This window comes from Zootoca vivipara, chromosome 3 (genome assembly GCF_965207765.1).
Source record: "Zootoca vivipara chromosome 3, rZooViv2.hap1.1, whole genome shotgun sequence".
NCBI lineage: Eukaryota > Metazoa > Chordata > Lepidosauria > Squamata > Lacertidae > Zootoca > Zootoca vivipara.
The window spans coordinates 63,733,376-63,754,669 of record NC_142586.1 but is presented as its reverse complement, the minus strand read 5'-3'; the positions used below and the strand labels follow the sequence as shown (position 1 = coordinate 63,754,669).

The following is a 21,294-nucleotide window of genomic DNA, read 5'->3' as shown; positions in this document are numbered from 1 at the left end:
GCGTCAACCGCACAGACGGAGGGGGCGGGGCTGATTCTGTGGCTCCGCCGGCCCTCTGTGGAGTGAGCGGGTCCTCCTCCCACCTCGTGCTTCGGCGCCAGGTTGGTAAAAGGCTCCTGCGCGTGGAACTGGGTCTCCCTCTGATTGGATGGTGTTTGGGGCGCGCGCATGGGGACAGAGTACGAGGGGCGGGGGGGGTCATTCCTCCCGCACCCGTTTAAAATGTCCTAATCGGATACTGTGAGGGTCACCTGCGGCGGGTCGCCTCTTGCGCTCTAAATATGGTTCCCAGCAGAGTCCTTCCCCGCAACCTTCCGGTCTTGTTAGTGGGAGGAATGGAGGCGGTCTGAAGGCCCCTTAGCGTTCGTCTAGCATGAATGCGGGAAACGGTGTTGGTTTCACCCTTATTGTCACCTGTCACCTGGGCGCTGTGAGGGAGGGTTTCAGGGCGAGCCTGGGAAGATACTGAGGCCCTGCAGCTCCCATGATTCCTGGTCATTTGCCATGTATCCTGTAGTTCCTGGGGGCCCCGGAGTACAGCTTTTTCTGATCCAAATAATACTAATATGATTGGTGCAGGAATGGCCTGGCCTGAGGGAGAAAATTCTGCAGTGAAGGAAAGATTGGACCTGTTGAGATACTGTATGCGGCAGTTGTAGGGGGAACGATCATGTGAGTGACAGTCAAATGCAAGATAGACCATTAAGGCAGCACTTCTCAAGCTCTTGGAACTGGGGTTCTGCTTCTCAATTCCATTCCACCCAGCTCAGCGCTGACAATCTTTATGCAGAGGAGCGCCTAGCTCTTTCACACAGCTGTGTTTATGTGGCCTGAAGCTAGATAATATGGCAGTAGCTCCTCCATCTGTACATACATTGAGCAGAGCTGTAGTGCCAAGTCTCACCTGCAGGGATGAGAAGAAGTGGAAAGTGTCATATGATCATAGCTGTTAAGTTTTCCCTTTTCTCGCAATGAAGCCTATTCAGCATAAGGGAATTTCCCTTAAAAAGGGGGAGAACTTGACACCTATGCATTTGATCTTCTGTCACTATAATTTCATCTCCTCCTCACACCCCACAGCAAAGTTGTGCCATCTACTTGAAGGCAGAGGTGACTGAAATGCCAAACCTTCACTAGTGGACCCCAGCTACAGTAGGGCCATCCCCAAATAATTTTCCTTTAGGAGGTGCCCTATGCCACACCACAATCTAAGAATCTTAGACCTAGGGTCTAAGGAATACATTTTGACCTTATTCAGAGTACCATGCTATTCAATGTGTTTCAGTGTATGATATGTCTAATTTATTAGCTATCCTACTCCCTAGTTGGTGAAACTGAACTATCACTGTCTTAGTCATTGGCTGACTCACAGATTCTGTTAATATAGACTGCACTATTTGCCTTTGGCTAGTTAAAGTTATGCTACAAGGAAGAAAGATGCATCTCCCTGTTTGCCATTATCCAAACTTTAATATGTTTGAGAACAGATACTTTGACGAGAATATTCTGGTCTGGACCCATCTTTGGCCATTATGGTGCTGTGGTGGGTAAAGTAAATGCATTGCTGCAGTCTTCCTTGCTTGCTTCATTTGAAGCTGAGCCTATGAATGCAGAACAAGCCCTATCATTGATGTGATTGACTTGCTGTAGTGCAGAACTGTTTTTAATAAAATGATAAATATTGCTCCTTTTCAGAAAGTTGATGCACTATAACTCTCTCATTCAGGACACAGTGAAAAGATGGCAACTAAACTACTGAGATTCCTGGCTAGATCTTCACACAAAACAAGCCACTGCCAACACTTGCATAAATATGGGCTTTCAGCATCAAGCAACAATCTTCAATGGGTGTCAAGCAATTCTTTATTAGCGTGTAGATCCATCAGTAGGTGCATTCCAGAGGCAACAACTTCTTGCTTAAGCAGGCTTTGTGTGCAAGCCAAGGAATGGCACAGACCACAAGCTAATGTTCCTACTGCAGCAAAGACTGTGAATTATTTGGGTATGCATGTTTGTCCTCCACACAGGGAACAATTTTGTGCTCTTAAAAACACAAGTTTCAAGCACAATGCAAAGTGTATGAGAAAATTTACAGATATACCAAATAGACATTATTCAGTTTTATCAACTAGTAAAATTATGCCAAATCAACATATTTTGCCAGCTAAAAGGCTACCAAAAGCATCGAGGACCAAGCAGCCATCTAGAGCTAATCTGCCACTACTGTCTGAAACTGAGGTAAAGTATTAAAACTTTGAAGTGTAGTACTTATAACACTGAAGGGTTATGAAGACCAGAATAATGTTTCATAACAAGTATTATGCAGGAATGAGAAAACTACTGTCTTCCTAACAGTACAGGGTGGGGCAGCCTATGAAAGCATGAACTCTTTCTTGACCCAGTTCCCCAACTTCAGCTATGTCGATGACTACAGCCTAAGGAAGAGCATTCATGCACAAAGATGAGGTTTTCTTTTCTTTTTACTGAAGTCCCTTATGGCTCTTGTCATGTTACTTCTATTTTCATTCCTGCCTTAGTGGTGGCATTTGAGTGCTGTTGAAGATATGTTGCATCAGTTTTGGTGTGAGGGGGCTTGCTAGGCACAGTTTAAGAACCTCTGTGAATTGAAAATAATATTCACTTAAAATGCATGATAAAAACCCTAGATTGAACAAAAATGAACCTGCTTAAATTGTGAAAAGAAAACCAGTATTTGAATAGATGTGGCATTTAGATGTGGCAGCTGCTTCAGGGATAGGGAACTGAATCTGGATGGTGATCTGGATTCCTAATTTCCCCCAGCCCCTGCAGGCCAACTTGGACCGGTGGGCAGGAGCACCCACCTGTCAGTCACCTGCTATCATAATGACATCAGGTGATTGGTACCTATTAAATCTGTAAGGAGGTTGCTGTATCTGCCAATCAACTGACTAGTAGGTTTGGCAACCTCCTTTGAAGCTGTACTTTCAGCACCAAGCAGCTGATTGCTCCTTGGAGCTTGTCTTCAAAGAGGCTTGCTGAAAATACTGATTGGCTGACTGGCAGTTACAGAGAGCCCCTCTGAAATCTATGGGTCAAGTGGGTTGGCTGCTCTCTAGAAATTATCTTTAAAGAGCAGGCAGAAGGCTCTTCTAACATCAGAGATACCCCCTGCCTACTCTTTAAGAGTAAAAGGCAGCATTTCTACCTACAGTACCTTCATTCCAGCACTGAAGTGGGATGGAGAGAAATACAGCTGCTTAATCTGCAAAGTAAAAGGCAGTATTTTCAGCTACTTAGAGTGGACAGACATGGAAATGTTGGTTATGTGACTGCACCTGTGTGTGCACGTGTTTGTATGTGAGAGTGTATGAATGCATGTATGTCAGAGAGACAAGAGACCATCATGTCTAGTGAGAGTATGTATGTGCGTTGTGAAGGTGTGTGCATGGTGAGGGGTATGTTTAGAGTGTGTGTATACAAATGTGAATATATCAGCTATGCACGCCACTGGCATATAACCCTTAGAGGGGTGGTTGACCATCAATGCAGCCCTTGGGCCAAAGGACTTTAGTCACTGCTGCACTGTAGAGCACAGCTCTGAAAACCCTAGCTGGCTCGCAGATTGTATCAATATAGACTAACCATAAACTATGGTTACTTTTCTAGTCTCTAAACCAGGCATGACCAAACTTGCCCCCCCCCCCCTGTTTTGGGACTACAATTCCCATCATCACTGACCACTGGTCCTGTTAGCTAGGGATGATGGGAGTTGTAGTCCCAAAACAGTTGGAGGGCCAGGTTTGGCCATGCCTGCTCTAAACCATTCCTCTCTTAAACATCTGCAGTGAACCACACTGTGAAATAGGTATGAGAATTGTAGCTGGAATTGGTACCTGACAATATTTTTTTACCAGTCAGCTGAAATGTGCAAAAAGTGACTCTGAGCACAGGCAAGAATGCTTTTATCTTTCCACCAAACCTCTCCTGCTTCAAAGAAAGAGAAGGGCTTTCATCAGACAGAAGGCTTCCTCCCAGGCTGGAGTTCCTGTACTTTCCTATTTAGAAGCTACATTGCCTGCCCCCACCTCCCTTGCAAGTATCCTCAATACAGGAACTGAAGAATAGACACCCCATCCAGAAATAAAAGAAAACCACCATCCTTTCCAAATCAAGGATCTTTTTATAAAAATGTTTTCCCCACAGCTTACCAACTTTTTTTGGCCTTAGGCAGTACTTTTTTCCTTAAAAAATGTTTAGGGGTACTCTCATTTTGACTCAAGAAAATCACCATTTTATAGTTCAAATTGGGGGAAATAAATACAGTAAATGGACAGAAGTACAAAGATTTACAAAATGTTTAGGGGTATGCGTCCCCCCCGCGTCCCCCCAGAGAAAAAAAAGCACTGGCCTTAGGTAGGTTCTTTTTTTTTTTGCTCCCTTCCTCAAAGACCATCGTTTGTTTTCATAATTGTTATATAGGGTGAAATTTCTGTGTAATTCATGATGCAATCTCCCAAGTGCTGCTCCTGGTCAAGTTACATTGCGACAAGTGTTGGTGTGTGTGTGTGTGTGTGTGTGTGTGTGTGTGTGAGAGAGAGAGAGAGAGAGAGAGAGAGAGAGAGAGAGAGAGAGAGAGAGAGAGAGAGAGTACATATTGTGCTATGTGGAATATGCTCTTAAGTTTCCATGTCACTGAAATGCAGGTTGGTTTCTGAAAACACTGATGTTTTAAACATACAAAACATTTGGGGGGTTGTAACACTGGTTAAACCACTGAGCCTAGGGCTTGCTGATCAGAAGGTTGGCGGTTCGAATCCCTGTGATTGGGTGAGCTCCCGTTGCTTGGTCCCAGCTCCTGCCAACCCAGCAGTTCGAAAGCACGTCAAAATGCAAGTAGATAAATAGGAACCACTACAGCGGGAAGGTGAACGGCGTTTCCATGTGCTGCTCTGGTTTGCCAGAAGTGGCTTTGTCATGCTGGCCACATGACCTGGAAGCTGTACGCCGGCTCCCTCGGCCAGTAATGCGAGATGAACGCGCAACACCAGAGTCGGTCACGACTGGACCTAATGGTCAGGGGTCCCTTTACCTTTACCTTTAATTACACACAAGGGACCCAGGTGGCGCTGTGGGTTAAACCACTGAGCCTAGGGCTTGCTGTTCAGAAGGTCGGCGGTTCCAATCCCTGTGACAGGGTGAGCTCCCGTAGCTCCTGCCAACCTAGCAGTTCGAAAGCACGTCAAAATGCAAGTGGATAAATAGGAACCTCTACAGCGGGAAGGTAAATGGCATTTCCATGTGCTGCTCTGGTTTCCAGAAGCGGCTTTGTCATGCTGGCCACATGACCTGGAAGCTATACGCCGGCTCCCTCGGCCAGTAATGCGAGATGAGCGCGCAACCCCAGAGTCGGTCATGACTGGACCTAATGGTCAGGGGTCCCTTTACCTTTACCTTTAATTACACACAAATAAATGTTTTGCAGAGACCTTTTTCTGTTGCTGTGGTTTTTTCCATCTCAAAAATACAGAGCAAAGTGTCAGACATGGTGAAAGGGTAGGTTATTTCAGTGAAAGCTGCCACATGGTAAAATATTGTTCCAGAGATTGCACTGACTCAGACTATAGTACAGTACATAAAAACATTTGGAGTTACAAAATTTTCTCTTTCTTTGATGCAGAGCACCACCTGCTGGATGTTAATGTTGGATTTTTTGCAAGGGCAAATGTTAATCTTGACACACACCAGATAACAAAATATTTGTCAGTCACACATTTTTTAGATTATATGAAGTGTTGTAGTTGACCAAAAAATACTTTATTCCAATTACAGAAAATGAGAGTTATTTTTATAATGCTGCCTTTTTAAGGGGAGAGAAAGAAGGGGATAAAACGTTGTGGCAGTAATTTACTCAAGTACCATAGCTGCCAAGTTCTCCCTTTTTTTAAGGGAAATTCCCTTATGCTGAATAGGCTTCCTTGCGAGAAAAGGGAAAACTTGGCAGCTATGTCAAGTACTTCACTTGCAGCCTGGTTTTATTTATTTGGAATTGAATCCTACAAAATCTGTTGGGTTTGCACCCAACTAAGTTTGTATAGGATTATAGCCATATTGCATTTGAATTTTTTGCATCTCTCTAAACCCCTGCAAACTCCAGGATGCTTCCAGAGGGCCTGCTCTGGGTCTTGTTCAACAGGCAAAATGAATAAATAAGCCTATTGCAATATCTTAACACATGGAATCTTATACCATGGTATTCATGAAAGGCTTGCAGTTTGAATCTTAATTCTAGGATTTGTGAAGCACAGTGATTTTAACCATTAGCAAAATGCTAGGATAGCGCTCCTAGTATTTGTGTGACATTTGCATTTTGATACCAGGGGTCATAGAACAGTCGAGTGTATCACAGTGCTGGTGAATAAGCCAAATAAATGTCCTCTAAATATATCACTTGATTGTTTTCTTAAACTAAACTTTGTTCCTTTGGCACAGGATCTGATGCAGTGCACAGCCTTTGCAACAGCAGATGAATATAATCTTGGTACCCTATGCCATGATCTGACGTCATGTGGCTATGTTGAAATAACAACATTACCTAGAGGTAGACCTCTGAACAGTTTGCCCCTCTTCTGTTGAATGCATGGAACACAGTTCCTCTTAGTAATAAAACTGCAGTGTTTATATCAATTTATCTGTGGAATTATCACCTTGTAAAATTCTCTTTCAAAACTTTCTGAACAGAAATGTGTCTTGAACATGCCCCATTGCATGCTGTAATGTGGCTTAGCTGCTACTGCACCAAAAACATACCTATTTAATATTTCTAATGCTATGAAATGAGATAAACACTTTAAATACTTAGAAGCGCATTGGCATAACATTTTCCTGTGACCTGTTCTTCGTGGTAATCCTCTCCACTTTCTTGTATATTTTCTGATATTTTTCCTGAGCTGTTTAAATTCATAAGAGCAATTTGGTAGACAAGCATTATAAAGTAATATGGTGATATGTCATGTATTTATTACATGAGTAAACTGAGGAAGGGCCTTGTATAACGGCTTATTGATTCTTAAATTGAGCATAAATTGTCACTCTAGATCAGAGGGTAAAACAATACCACTGTTGAACATACTTTTATTTGCAGATGTTGACAGCATTTCTTTTCATCAATGCCTGTAGTTCTTTAACCTGAAAATAGCACTTGTACACATGCACAAGTGAAAAGGAAAAATTGCCATGTATATTCTGCATGCAATAGAAGTACTCCTATTCACACCTCCAGCCATCCTAGAGCATGAATTCTGTAATGCTCTTGGAAGCGCTGTACTGCAAACTTCCTCTGCTGGGCTATATAGTGCTAAAGGGCTTGAGGCTTAGGTGTGGAGCTGTAAGAGTACTTCAAACCCCTAATTCTGTTTTCAGTATACTAGGAGCTGTTATGGACTCAAGCAGGCCAAATCTCTCTCTCCCCACATCAGCAAGTGGTACCCTTAACATTTCAAAGGTTCTGAAATAGGACTATATTAAATGGACACATGCAGTGCAACCCGGTAGTTTTACTTACCGGTAGATGTAATCACCACAGTTCTCAGTGGGGTTTAGCCCAAATAAATTATATGTGGGGTTGCAGGGTTTTTAATACTGTTTCTGTGTCTCAGAATATGATTCCAAGTATGCTTTCTTGTAAACAAGATGCAGCAAACGTTTTGGTGATTGGTACAGAAAGCTCAGCAAAAGAATATGATCCCGGAATGGTTTTTTTCTTCAGGTAAGTGATGCCCAACAATAAAGTGCATGTGAACTAAAAAAAATATTGTAACACAAATTAAAATGATAGGTTTTATTGCTTAGCTCGATAGCAACTCTGGGACTTGGGCTTCAAAAGGCCTTAGCCCCCAAGCAACTACAGATCTTTCCCTCTCCCTCTTTGCTGTAATGAAGGGGGCTGGGGTGGCAGCACTCAAAGGCTGCAATCTTCCCTAAGGCCATCAGCTATACACAAACTCCAGAGTAATTCCCAATGAGTACAGGGGCAGGGACTGACAATTGCAATTTCATGCCTTTCCAGATACAGTATGTACTGTATAGAATTGTACTATATGATGGCTAGCCTCTGTGCTCTTTATATTTTTTTGAGAATAAATAATTGCAACCATTTAAAAGTTTTTAAGAAGCTATTTAATATTTTCTGAACCCTCAATAAACACACCATAACCATAGTAATTGGTTAATTGATCACACTTGAAACCAGATAACTAAGATTTAAAATTTTGGATGAGTTGAGGAGTGTAGGATTAACAGTCTATTTTCAGTCAGCGTCAGTTTCACATCAGTACAGTCATAAATTGATTCCATCCTGTTTCTGCCTTATTCTGGATTTTTTTAAAAAAAGTCCATTAAAAACTGTATTTACTACATACGTATTTTTTAATCACAAAATATTATTTAAATATGTATTTTCCCCTCAGTAAATGTATCTGTATGTTTCTGAGCCAAGTATTGCCACTAAATTTGAAGAAGTATAAAATCTTAAAGTATAATTTTGTTTTGATTGTGTATTAATTTGGGTGTGAATTATGTCAGTTCACCTAAAGTGGACCAAACTAAATTCTTCTCCATCCTTATCTAGAATAGAGTCTTTCTTCTTGCCAAGAAATACATATGTAAGCGTGAAACATAATCTGTGCTGCTAACACCACCTTGGAATTCTGTTCATACAGGGAAGGATCTGTTGTGTTCTGGAATGTTGAAGAAAAAACAGTAAGTGGAAGCCAAATTTTATGAGTTAAACTCCATTGGTCTTTGCAGTTCCACGAAATAAAATGGTTTGGTTAGATTTAAGTGTAGATTTAGCAAATGCTATTAATGTATCTTTTTACATTTTACAGTCTAATTTTTCAGTTTTGTAAAAAATTGTATATGAAGGGCAGTGGGAGTTTTTGTCCCATGTCTTTTGATGCTTTTATTATTATTTTTAAACTAAGTTATTCACAATGATGTATTTCTGCAAGTTGTTATTTGAGAATAAAGACAATGTTGTCAGTGTAGAAAATTGTAGGAAATCGATGAGATGAAACAGAGGATATTATGGGTCATGGCCATGTGCAAAGTAGAGCCAGACTCTGAGAGGAGTTACATTTTGCCTTTGCAAACACAGATTCCAACATCTGTGCCTAGCAAAGTAACAGAAATGTGGTATCACAGGTTGCTTGAAGTGGGAAAATAGTAGGAGGCAGGGATGCTTAACCTCTCTCACACCTACCATTTTAGACTTCCCTCGCACACCCTCCTCTTTTTAAGGTTTATTCTTCTAACGGGCTTGCTTCCAGTGTCAGAGCCCAGATTAAGAAAAAATACCAAAAACTGCCCGAGACCATTTTCTGGGGGAGGGATTGAGAGATGGGAAGTGTGAAGCATCTCCTCTACTAGGTCAATTCTCCCTTGTAAGTATTCCTCTCTCTGCCCCTGTATTTGCATTGTAAGGAAAAGCTGGAGTTGTTTTCCTTGTGATGTGCAGTTCCACCCTCCCTCTCCATGGTATTTCAAAACTGGCTGAAGGCACCATGACTATTAGCTTGCGGGTTTATATGATGACCTCCTAGCATTTGTCAGCAATTTTAATATGCAGGATCTTTTCTAGATGAAGAATATCATGCAAATGCTGGAAGGGCATGAAATTCAGCCATACGAAGTTGCACTTGTTCACTGGGAAAATGAAGAGATGAACTACAGATTAGGAGAGTAAGTGTTTGTACGTCATCAAGTGCTAGTTTCTGTGCAATTTATCTTCTTGCATATATTTGTTTCCTGAAAACATTGCTAAATATTTACACTACTCTGCCAGCTTGTTTAGACTGCCCATAATCTTTGTAATAAAGCTGCATTTGGAATTCCTTTGCAAAGTAAGAAAGTATTGCCATTGCCATCTTTGAGACAGGGAGCACAAATAATATTACTTAAATAATAATAATAACTTTTAGGGAACTGGGGACCACTGCCTCTCGTAATGAGGTGTTAATAACTTCATTGGCCCTACTTGCTGGCCCCTCCCTGCTAGACTTTATAAGCCACAAGGGGCATGGATCAGCAAGCGATTGCACACATCCAACCAGTATCTTCAATCTGCACCAACTGACACTCATTCCAAGATAAATGACCCTTAAGAATCACCTGCACTAACTGTTAAGAGAAAGTAATGATGGATGCAACTGACCTTATCCTCAGAGTGCCTCAGAAAGGAATTACAATGGGCCACTGAGAGTTCTATCGCCTCAGTCAAGCCAGCATATATACTCGGCCCTTTAAAAAAAATCCACAAATAACTTGCTAAGCAGCTTCTGAAACTTTCTGTTAATGTGAATTGTTTTTCTTGTTTGACAAATACAGTAGAGTTGAAAAAGAAGCTCAACAAGTCTGAAGTTTTCTTCCATTGTCTGTGACGGGAACTAAGCATGTTCTTAGGTGCTCTGATTTGTTTTTGGTTTTTTTACAAGTACTGTATAGTATAGCTAGTTCCTATGTGTCATGGATTTATACTAGGCATATTCTATTTTGGTGCTTATGGTCAATTAAAGTATTAAAGTATTCCTTTTGCTCTTTACAGAGCGCAGTCAAAACTTCATAGAGGAGAAATCCTGATAAATTCAGAAATAGATCCTGACGAAGTTACACTAGAGAAGTTTGCTTTTTCAAATGCTCTTTGCCTTTCTGGTAAGTGATATATTGCATCAGGCTTTCTAAGCAGCTTTTTGCATCAGAATTTGGGGTGTGTAGCACGTGCTGCGAAATTTTTCCCCCAAAGTGTTACCTAAAATGTGTTTATGAGGAAAGCTTGGGAATGTGCGCCAGAGATAAGTTATATAAAGTAGTATTACTTCTGTATGATGCAAAGAACTTGAGAGGTGAACTTCAGAGATAATTACAGAGGTGCGCTGATAAAGTATCCTTAAAATGTGTGTTGCTTATGTCTGTTCTGGACAATTCCTTCTTGATATCAAATTCAAATGATAAGCAATTTATTGAGTTACTTCTGGAGTTCAGTGCCACAAAAAGCAATTTAGCTTTGCAGGAAGTAGCCTAAGGCTAATACCGTAATTTGTGGTGGGGACGATTTAGATTGGTAGTTTAGCACCTGCTACCTGCTGTCACTTCTAGAATCAAACCTGGAGATCCCTACTCCATTGCTGTTTTAAAGTTTGTTTTTAATTCCCAACAACTGGGAAGTCTGATTGCAAGTCTCCCATCTGACATCTGTTTTGGCCCTCAAGCATGCATTTTTAGATTTCTAGCAAATACATCATATGCCGAATTTTTCCGTTTATTGGACGAGGTTTCTTGACTCAAAAATAATGTCAAAAAATTGGGGCCGTCCAATACACGGATAGTAGCATGGGGGGGGGGGAGCGGCACGCCACCAGCCAGCCATTTGGCGGAAGTGCTACTTCCCCGATGCCACAGTGAGTGATCTGGGGGGTGTTTCCTGCCTGCAGCTACGTGGGGGTTGGGGGAGAGAATCTGTGCGTTGCCAGCCAGCTCGTTGGCGGGATTGCAACTTCCCCCAATGCTGCTGTGTGCAGCGCGCGCTTCCTGGGTTGTTTCCCACATGTGGCAGCATCAGGGGAGGTTGCGCTCCCACCGACCGGATGGTTGGTGGGAGCACAAATTCCCCCGATGCTGCTCTGCACGGGAAATGATCTAGGGAGTGTTTCCTGCCCACAGCTGCGTGGGGGGAGAGGCTCAACAACTTTGGGCCATCTCACCTAATTTTCCTAAAATTGAGTCCCACAAAATGGGAGGGGGGTCCTTATACTTGGGGGCGTCTTACAGACGGAAAAATATGGTAATTGAAAGTAGGGATTTGGTTTTGTGAAAACATTAAAGGGCAGTGAACATGAATAATAAATCTCTTGTACTTTTCCCTAATGTAGTGAAACTGGCAATTTGGGAAGCATCATTGGATAATTTTGTAGAATCTATCCAGTCAATACCTGAGGTATTCACTACTTCATTGGTCTTATGTACTATTATTAAATGGAGCTATTTGCAACATATATTTGTTCTTAATGTTTTACTACTATCTTTTTAACAGATACTAAAGTCAAGAAGGAAGGTGAAGCTCTCTCATGCTGATGTGATGCAGAAAATTGGGGAATTATTTGCGTTGAGGTATCTTCATTATAACAAGGAAACTTAACAATTCCCAGGGCACTTTGCTGTTATTTATTTCATTTATAAATTGCTTCCCATAAGGCATCCTGAAGCAGTTTACAATATATTTTGATCCTTCACTTCCAGCCACCTTCGTTTTCTACACCCTGCTTTTGCTACCAACAAGGTTATTGGTTCACTTTTGAGAAGCAAAACTGCCTATAGAAATCTAGCATCGTCTTTTTAAAGATATCCTAAGCTCACACCCAAAGTCAAACCTACCATTTGCAAGCGGATAAATTTAGGGCACCAAGGATTAGAAACAAAAATGTTAAATACAGTAGAACAACACAATGCAGTCATGTCTCTTTCTGCACTCCCCAATTAGCACCATATTGTCTGAACACTTGGAAATATGTACCCTGTTAATTGGTGTTTATTAAACATGAAACTAGAATCTTTATTTGAATGGAAATCCTATTGAATAACATTATGGATTTATTATAAAAGTTTTTAAAGCTACAGTGTATGGTGCAGCTGCATTTAAGCCTTCATATGTGATAAGAGCATAAGCAAGTGTGCCTGTTATAACCTTGACAAGTTCTGTATTTTCCCCAAATCCTGTTTCTAGGAATGTCTGTTACAGACCTATATGATTTGTGAAGGGTAACTGTAAATAAAGCTTAGATCAGCTGCTGAGAGCAGGGAATCTCTTTTTGTTTAGAGATGGGAGATAAGCCCCAAATCCTTTAATCATTAAGGATTTAGAAGTACCATTGGGAAGTACTAATCATGAGAAGTCCTGCTGCAGGAACAGGTCTTAACCAGAGAGCAGGATTGTTGCCATATCTTATTGGTAGGGTAGGGTAGTCAAGGAAAAAAAGCACTTCAGTAAAAAAAAGTTGTTTGTCAAAAAATAATGGGCAGAATTCAGTGTCTTGCCATTCCAAAAGTTCTATCTGCAAGCATATTAGTGTGCCAGACAGAACAATTCCCTTGTCCCCTCATGTGCTTTTCTGAAGCTTCTCCTGCACCAATGGGGGGGCATGAGGAGGGGGGAGCCCTGTTGCATAATCCCTTCTGCAGGACTTCCACTGACAGGATTCATTAGGTGAATCCCACCCAAATTCTTAATTAATTTTGTACCTTTTAAAAGTAATTAATATTTATTTTTTAAATTTATAGTTCTAAAGGATATGTATCCCGCTGATGCCCTCAGTTTTATATTTTTATATTTTTATGTATCCCTCTGATGTCTTCAGTTTTATATTTTTTTATATTTTTATGTATCCCTCTGATGCCTTCAGTTTTATATGTTTATCTTTGTATTGAGAAATGTTTTTGTTCTGACTATCGGTCGAATAAAGTATAAAGTAAGTAATTTATAGTTCATCCTTCCTCTCAAAGAAGCCCATGAGGGAATATGGAAATCATCACTTTGTTTTGAGTGACCAACAGAGCCTTCATAGAGCCTTCATGGTTTGGCACAAAAATGAGCCTGAAATACCTTTTTCACTGTGATAAAATCATATTTTCCTGGTGTGAGGCACACCATAGGTTGCCATTTTGTTGGTACTGTAAAATTATTATTTTTCTTCAAGCCAGGGAAGTGGCTGTAGAATGTGATAGAAAAATGGATTGTGCGGGCCTGAGAGTTTTCCAGTGCTTATTCATTTTGCGTCAAACCATGGTTTGGCATTACATCTGAACCACCTAGGTAGAATTATTAACTCAAATTAGGAAGGAAGAACCACCCATAATTGCTCTGAATCTATGTATTTACCTACCTTTTCTCAGGCACCGCATAAATCTGAGTTCTGATCTGCTGATGACTCCAGATTTCTATTGGGATAGAGAGCATCTTGAACAGTTATATGATCAAACTTGCCAGTTTCTCAGCATTAATCGCAGAGTTAAGGTAGGTACACAATTCCAGCTTTCCTGCCTCAGCAAAAACTTCAATTTTTGTCAATTGTTCACAGATTGGTTCTCCTCAAAGAAGTCTTAAACTTTTCATGCTTCTCCATTTTCTTCTTCTGTTTTCTTGGTCACCTTGGTCGTGTGTGCCACCTTGGGCTTCTTGGAGGAAAGGCAGGACATAAATTTAAGTAAATAAAGGCACTTGATGTGTACCAGTATTTCATTGTTGATGAGCAAGAATATGGGCATGGACTCAAAGTGACCCACATGTAGTTAGAAGATACTTCTGCCTAGTATTGGCTGGGGGATTATTGATTCTTCCTACTTCACAGGGTGTATACTACCCTCTTTACAGGCCATTCCAGAGGGCCCACCAAATTTTGGGAGCAGCTTTTCTAGGAGCAAAAGGCTTCCATGGGGCAGTGCACATGCAGAACATTACATGGTTTGGGGCTTCATGCCATTAATTTTAAACAAAAAAAAACCCCAATCCCTGTAGTAAACTGGTATTCTGTTTGCTTTCTTAGCAAGGTGAACTAACTATTTAAAAATCTTCTCTCTTTCTCTTGGGTAATATGTTCAGTTTTTCCCATTCCTACTCAGAGCTGGCTTGCTGGTATTGTATTTAATTTTGTTAATTGCGGTATAGTTTTCTCATATAGCAAACTCATCCCCCATTTTTATTATCTCTTCCCCAGCATGATCAGTCCTTCCTACGAAGCCAGGTTTTCTCTCCTAAAGGATTATTAATCTGCTTATAACAATGAATCTTTTGACAATCTATTAACTGCTGTTCCTGCTGATAGGTGTGGCTCCTTAGCTGTCTGTGAAAACTCTGGCAGGCCTGTACAAGTCTTGCATTAGTGAGTTTCTCCGATTCCTATGCGGCTGGTATTTGGTTTGAAAAAGGGTCTTCATTGGTAAGAACTAGGAGCCTAATGAGAGGTTCACTCTGTATTATGTAAACAAGGTTTTGAGGAAGTGCTGATTTTTGCCCTTCAAGTCATAAGAGTCCAAAATTGCACTTTTTGCTAAAATGCATTTGAAAGGAGCATTATTTTGAAAATATGTTGCACAGTTAGGGCAGTCCAGCTTGATTGTCACTTGATTGAACAGGCAGGAGGGTTTGATGGAGATATGAGAGGAATGCAGTCATTTCCAATTCATCCTTCATGATTTGCAGCTATCCCATGCTTATGCACACATGCATGTAGGGGAGGAGAAATTATAGTTCAGTTAAGTCTATGGGAATCCTTTACAAGTTGGTGCTTTGCACTGGATTGAGTTGGATTTTGCCTTCATTTTCCATTACTTAAACCCAGAACTTTAGAAACTGTTCAATTTTAGTAACTCTTAATGAACAAAGTTCCAGCTGATGTCATTGTGGTCTAATATTTGTAAACCACTGTTCAATAAATCTGCTAACACTGAGATGTCAAAACTCCTAAGACTAACTTTATGGTGTTGGGTGCTCTGCTGCATTCATTAATAGAAACATCAGTTCTGATATAGTTCTTCAAACTTCAGTATGTTCATTAAGCCCCATTCAGTGGATAAGCTGTTTAGGTGATACGGTAATACCTTGAGCAAGTTGTTTACCCAAGGATTTCTGAAGTATCAGTTCCTCTATTGCAGGTGGTGAATGAAAAGCTCCAGCACTGCACAGAGCTGACAGATTTGATGAGAAATCATTTGAGTGAAAAACATGCTTTGCGTTTGGAGTGGATGATTGTGATACTCATCACCATAGAGGTAAGTCTGCAACAATGTGCTGCTGTGCAGTGTTAGTATGAACTTAACAGCTTTGTTGAAACAAACATGCCTTGAGCTCTTTCCTTGTGAGTACAATCAGTATATCACTTCCTATAATGTTAGCAAGTTCGCTGAATCATGTCTCGATGAAATTTCAATTTAATTAAACATGATGCGGGCAAGTTGAGGAGAAGTTTGTAAATATCCTCTAGGAATTTATGTAGATATAGCACTCTCTAGTGTTCAAAATGCTTCACACACATTATTATTTCGATGATTCTGGCTACAGAACTATAAAGTAGGCCAGTATTATCCCTAAATTAAAAATGCTAAACTGAAACTGAGAGATTAGGGACTTTGATTAAATGAGATTTGAACAAGCAACTTGGCCACCACACTGCACCAGCATAATTTTTACCTATATGAAAGAAGAAATCAAAATTAGTCATCTAGGACTACTTCACATCACAAAATTACATCATGGGATGGTATGTAACCTGCATGTAGTTCAAGTGCCAAGTGTATTCATGGCTGAGTTTACATGCCCTGGAAGCCACGTTACATTGTCTACACTGTTTTCTATGTGACATGAAGCATTCCTAAATTGAGAATACATATTGAGCTATAATTCCTTCCTTCCTGTTACTGGAATTTGTGTACTTTCTTTTTTGCAAACTACAAATGCATTTGGTTTCTGGGGGCAATCAACAGCAGTTACACCTGTTAAGTTACACCTGTTAATGGCTGGGAACTGTTCCCTCCAGTTAAGGAACTGCTATGTGCAAAATCAGAGCCCCGGTCAGCCTCCACACACTGAGGTGCGAGGGCAAAGCAAAAGACTTGGAATAGCAACTCAAGTAGTACCTGCTGATGAAAGGAGCTGTTCAGTGACCACCTTTTAAAGTCAGTGTCTGAAAGAGGGCTGCTATCCTGTCATCCTATCCCCTCCCCACCTGCCTACCTCTGACTTACAGAGGCCTTTGCTTGCATAAATAGTGCTGTTTCTTTATCTTTCTAGCCACCAAGCTTATATGGGTGAGTGAGCAACATTAGAATCTTCCGTCACTCTTATGAAAATGTTAGCCATCCCTTTGCCTTAATTCACTTTTAGCTGCTGAACAGATTGCTTGTGCTGGAGTAAGGGGCCCTATTTGTATTAGTTAGCTTTAGGGTGTTTTTTTAAAGGGTGATTTTAAATATCACTGTAAGGAACAGTTTGGAGCAGTTGACTTTCATTACCAATAAAAACACTTTGAAAAAATATAACAAAATTGTATTTCTTTTGCAGGTCATGTTTGAACTTGGCAGAGTTCTTTTCTGATAACTTGTGAATGATAAGAGAAGTTTGAGAAGATTGTGAAGATAATCCCAACAGAAGAGAAGTTTGAGAAGATTGTGAAGATAATCCCAACAGCCTTGTGTTTGCTGGACTTTAGCTTTATTCTTCACACTTCTGAAAAGTTCAAGTGTCATAATAAATGTATGGACACTTGCTGCTAACGAAACAATAGAATTCACTGAGGTTAGAACAAAGCTTGACTTGGGGGTTGTTTCCAAGAAATCATGGTTCAGAGTATATTGATCCTTCTTTAAGATACCTTTTTTTTAAGAAAGCAGACAACCAAAGACTGGCTTACTAAAGCTGCATCCACACTTGCAGTTTTTTTATCTGCTGTATAGCAGGAAATTATGTAATGATGCAGTAGTCTGTGCCATGTAAAATAAGGCTTTTATATGGGTTATGTCTCACTGTGTGGTGTGTATTTTGCCACAACAGTGACACATATGCCAGAATTGAGGGAAGCGTTTCCAGTATTGTACTACTGTGTATGTGGGGAATAAGTTATCCATAGAAAAATAAGTGTTGGGAGAAAAATAGGCTGAACTCTTTTCCCAAACATGCTAATTTGTTTTGTGCAGTTTTTTAAACAGGGAAGGATTTAAACATGTTATCCCCTGTCTGCAGCATACGTAGGAACAGCTCAGGAAAAACACGTCCATGTTACGCTGCTAAGTATAAACTGGCTCTTGGCCTAGGCCAAAAGTAGGAGCCCAAACCGATGAACTAGTTCAGACTTGAAACTGAATCCATAAAACAGAAAAACCAGTAACTGTCCCAGGAAGTTAGGAGGTTCTTTTGAGGAAAAAGGACTCATAAAGTGAGTTATCATGCATTTATCTCAGCTCCCCCCACCAAGCACAACCTGTTTCTTTCCGATTATTTTGCTGTCCTGATCTAAATAAACAATATTCAAATTTGGAATTACCCCAAAATTTCTTTCCAGATGATGCACTAAATATGACGGACTGTTCAATCAGAAGCACCTAGCTAGTTCAGATTGACTTTAATGTACTTCTCCAAGGAGCAACAGACACTTATCAAGTTTGCTTGTGGGAGATTTCAAGTGGGACTAATAAATGTGTAGGCATAAATTTCTTCAAAATGTTTAATGTCTTAGTCCTACTTGAAATCTCCAACCAACAGACTTTGTCAAAGTGAAAACATGGGAATAGGGTTTTCTCCACTGTGGCACCCTATGGACCTTCACCTAAGAGTTTGTTTCCCTGCACAAATATTCCGCTGACAGCTAAAGGCCTACTTGTTTATCTGGATCTTTGGGGAAGGGTGAAAATGGCTGATGACATGTTATTCCTTGTCTGTACTGTGAATTATGTATTTTAAATTGTTTTGCTGATACTATTTTGTATCCCTTCAAGATTTTAACTGCCTATCTATTTGTTGCCCTGGAATCCTAAAGGAAGTGTGCAGTCAAATTATAGTTAATAGTAATAAAATATTTCATCTTTTTTTCCTAAGCCAGTAGTTATCAAACTTTGTGCTTTTGTGCATTTTGAAGTACTTCCATTATTGATTATCTGCTAATCAACTTCACTGGGTGTTTCCAATTCTTTCTATTAAAAATATAGGGGGGAAATTGCTTCATCATTCCAACTGTTCATGTTGTTGTTGTTTAGTCGTTTAGTCGTGTCCGACTCTTCGTGACCCCATGGACCAGAGCACGCCAGGCACTCCTGTCTTGCACTGCCTCCCGCAGTTTGGTCAAACTCATGTTCGTAGCTTCGAGAACACTGTCCAACCATCTCGTCCTCTGTTCATAGTTTTCCATGAACAGAGTTTTCCATGAACATTACAATGCTCTGTTCATAGTTTTCCATTATTATTTTTTTGGTGCTTGGTTGTTTTTTTCCTAAATGGAAAAACCCCAAACTTGTATTTTTATTATAGAAAGGCATCCTTGATCATTTCACATGCCAATCCGTTCTTCAGCTCTATATCAATTTTAATATGAGCTGACCAGAACAGTCATTGTTTTAAACAAGTGAACACTGTGCTCTGGGGGAAGTGGACATCAGCTCTCTGAAACAGTGCAGATGGCATAGGTGGCTGCAGGGAACCAGTGAAAATGGTCTCTTCTGCCTACAGCAGGAAGCAAAGATTGCGTCTGCTGAATCAGTCCTGGCAGTGAAAGGATGTTTGGCGCAATCCACTATGCCAGGAGTGGGCAATTCCCCCCCCCTCAAGTGTCACATACTACTTTGGAGGTAGGGGAATGTGATTGTGTTTGTGTGTGCATGCAAGAAATGGTTGTGGTAATATATATTTCTTCCTCTTCTCAGTGTTTTCTCTCATCACAACACGGTACAAGTATGGGGAATACAAGCTAGATACCGTAGTTCTAGAGGACACACAAAAGCAGGCTGAGGGTGGCCCACTCCAGCAGTACGCCCACCAAAAACAGCATTTACATGGCAAAATCTCCCTGCTGTAGTGTTCTAAGTACACTTGCAATTTGATAGGTTATTACGAGCTTCTCCCACCACCACTGGTAGCCAGTCATTTGAAGAGGGAGCTGGGAAACACTCATCACAATGCTTCATTGCATGCTGAGTACCTAAAATGCTACATGAGAGGGAGAGAACAAGGGCACCATTTTTGGTAGCATACCACCAAGACTTAGTGTGTGCTTGTTTTTCTTCTGGTCAAGTGAAATGACAAACTTCTGTAGGGTGTGTTGCTAGTACATGACATGTTTAAAACATTCTAATAATCTCATTTTACACTTCATGTAGCACTCAAAAGAATTTGATTACCTGTATGAAATGCATCAGAACTGCTTCATAGTGGGTTGAACAAGTTACTGAACCACTTCTGAAAGGCAACATGAACTGGAAATAAGCAGTTGAATGATGAAATTTGGGTTTATCAACCTGGGTAGCAGCTTTGATATGCTTCAAATTATCCTGAATCTAATCCCTTTTCTTGCTTAATGATGGGACACTTGACTGTTCTTAAAGGGGGATCTTCAAAGAGAGATCAGAGACTCCACTGAAGTACAACTTATCAAAAGGTTCAGTTCTATCATTTATGGGTTGAATTGGAATAACAGGGTTTTAATTACACAACATTTGTATTTTACAAGTGCCAGAACGTGTGTCCTTGTCAACAGTGCTTTATGGTCACAATCTACTTTCTGAATTACATATCAAATGCTAACTGCATTTTTAAGCAACTATTAAGCAGTGTTATTTAACATATTGAAGTAACAGATTCTGGTTTCAGATTGATTACAGTACATGGGTTACTTGAGATCAGGCCCCCTTGATGGGCTTCCCGCAGGTATCTGGTTTGCCAGTGGAGATGGTGGACTAGATGGGCCTGATCCAGGCTCATCTTTTATTCTGTAGTGAGGTAAACGAAGTCCGTAAAACAGACTTCTACAAGTGTGTTTTTACTAACTTTGTCCACAACTGTATTGTTTGTGTTCATATAACAACCACGAATTCCTTAATTCCAGCAAGTGTGAAGGGAGGAAAATTCTGCCCAGGTTTCTAAACGTATTTTAGTTTGGCAGCTGGGGCAATGGATTAACCAGTAACAGGAAGAGAAAATTATTCTACTTAATGGCGAATATATGGCGATGAACTGTAGATCCAGAACCACACACAAAATATGAAAACCTGTGAGGTAATTGGCAGGGGCAATTCCTCTTTTCTAGCATCTCTCTGGAAAAGCATCCATTTGTGAGTCTGCTTATTTTATTTCAATGTACTGAAGAACAAACAAGTTCATTTCCTATACTGCAAAAGAGGAATTTGAATTAGATGAGGATTTGAGCACCTAGGTTTTAATAACTTGAGAAAACATTGAGTATGTAAAGGAAATAATTTCAGACAAAACGAAAGTACCCTAAGAGGGTTTTCTTGCTTGCCACACATTTTTTTTGCCATCCAAAACAGAGTGGAAGATTTAATCCCATTTAAAGGATCACAGCTAGCAGGCCAGGGAAACACCTATCTTGCAATCAGAGCTGCTAGGCAGAATACACTACTAGGCTGCATGAACCAGTGGTATAGCTTGTCCCTAGTAAATTTAAGGCTTAAAAGGTGCTAGGAAGTCTAGTTTTTGCTGCAGCAGAATATGGCTATCCCTCTAGAAACTGGTTCACATAGCAACCATGTGAAAGGATGCCTTCA

General features: G+C 40.5%; 1 protein-coding gene across 4 annotated transcripts; it reads left to right on the top strand.

Moving 5' to 3' along the window:
• The first annotated feature begins 40 nt into the window (after nucleotides 1-40).
• RMND1 (required for meiotic nuclear division 1 homolog) lies at nucleotides 41-18,615 on the top strand. Of its 4 annotated transcripts, none has more exons than XR_015948990.1 (13): nucleotides 41-101; nucleotides 1,727-2,238; nucleotides 6,472-6,580; nucleotides 7,672-7,747; nucleotides 8,700-8,739; nucleotides 9,620-9,720; nucleotides 10,583-10,689; nucleotides 11,907-11,971; nucleotides 12,068-12,144; nucleotides 13,924-14,044; nucleotides 15,682-15,798; nucleotides 17,087-17,173; nucleotides 17,213-17,404. XR_015948990.1 is itself a non-coding variant. In XM_035108759.3 (13 exons), exons 3-13 carry the CDS (start codon nucleotides 1,741-1,743, stop codon nucleotides 17,117-17,119), a joined length of 1,344 nt encoding a protein of 447 aa, XP_034964650.3. In that variant the 5' UTR covers nucleotides 41-101; nucleotides 580-672; nucleotides 1,727-1,740; the 3' UTR covers nucleotides 17,120-18,615. The 4 variants fall into 4 exon arrangements, 3 of the variants coding, with proteins under 3 accessions (XP_034964650.3, XP_034964648.3, XP_060128731.2); XM_035108759.3 differs by adding an exon at nucleotides 580-672 and having other exon boundaries at nucleotides 17,087-18,615; XM_035108757.3 differs by having other exon boundaries at nucleotides 17,087-18,615.
• Nucleotides 18,616-21,294: the final 2,679 nt, after the last annotated feature.

Coding starts and splice junctions, on each gene's coding strand:
- RMND1 (XM_035108757.3), top strand. CDS start 1,741: ATGGCAACTAAACTACTGAGATTCCTGGCTAGATCTTCACACAAAACA. Junction 10,690..11,906: donor AAATGCTCTTTGCCTTTCTG/GTAAGTGATATA, acceptor TCCCTAATGTAG/TGAAACTGGCAATTTGGGAA. Junction 14,045..15,681: donor GCATTAATCGCAGAGTTAAG/GTAGGTACACAA, acceptor CCTCTATTGCAG/GTGGTGAATGAAAAGCTCCA.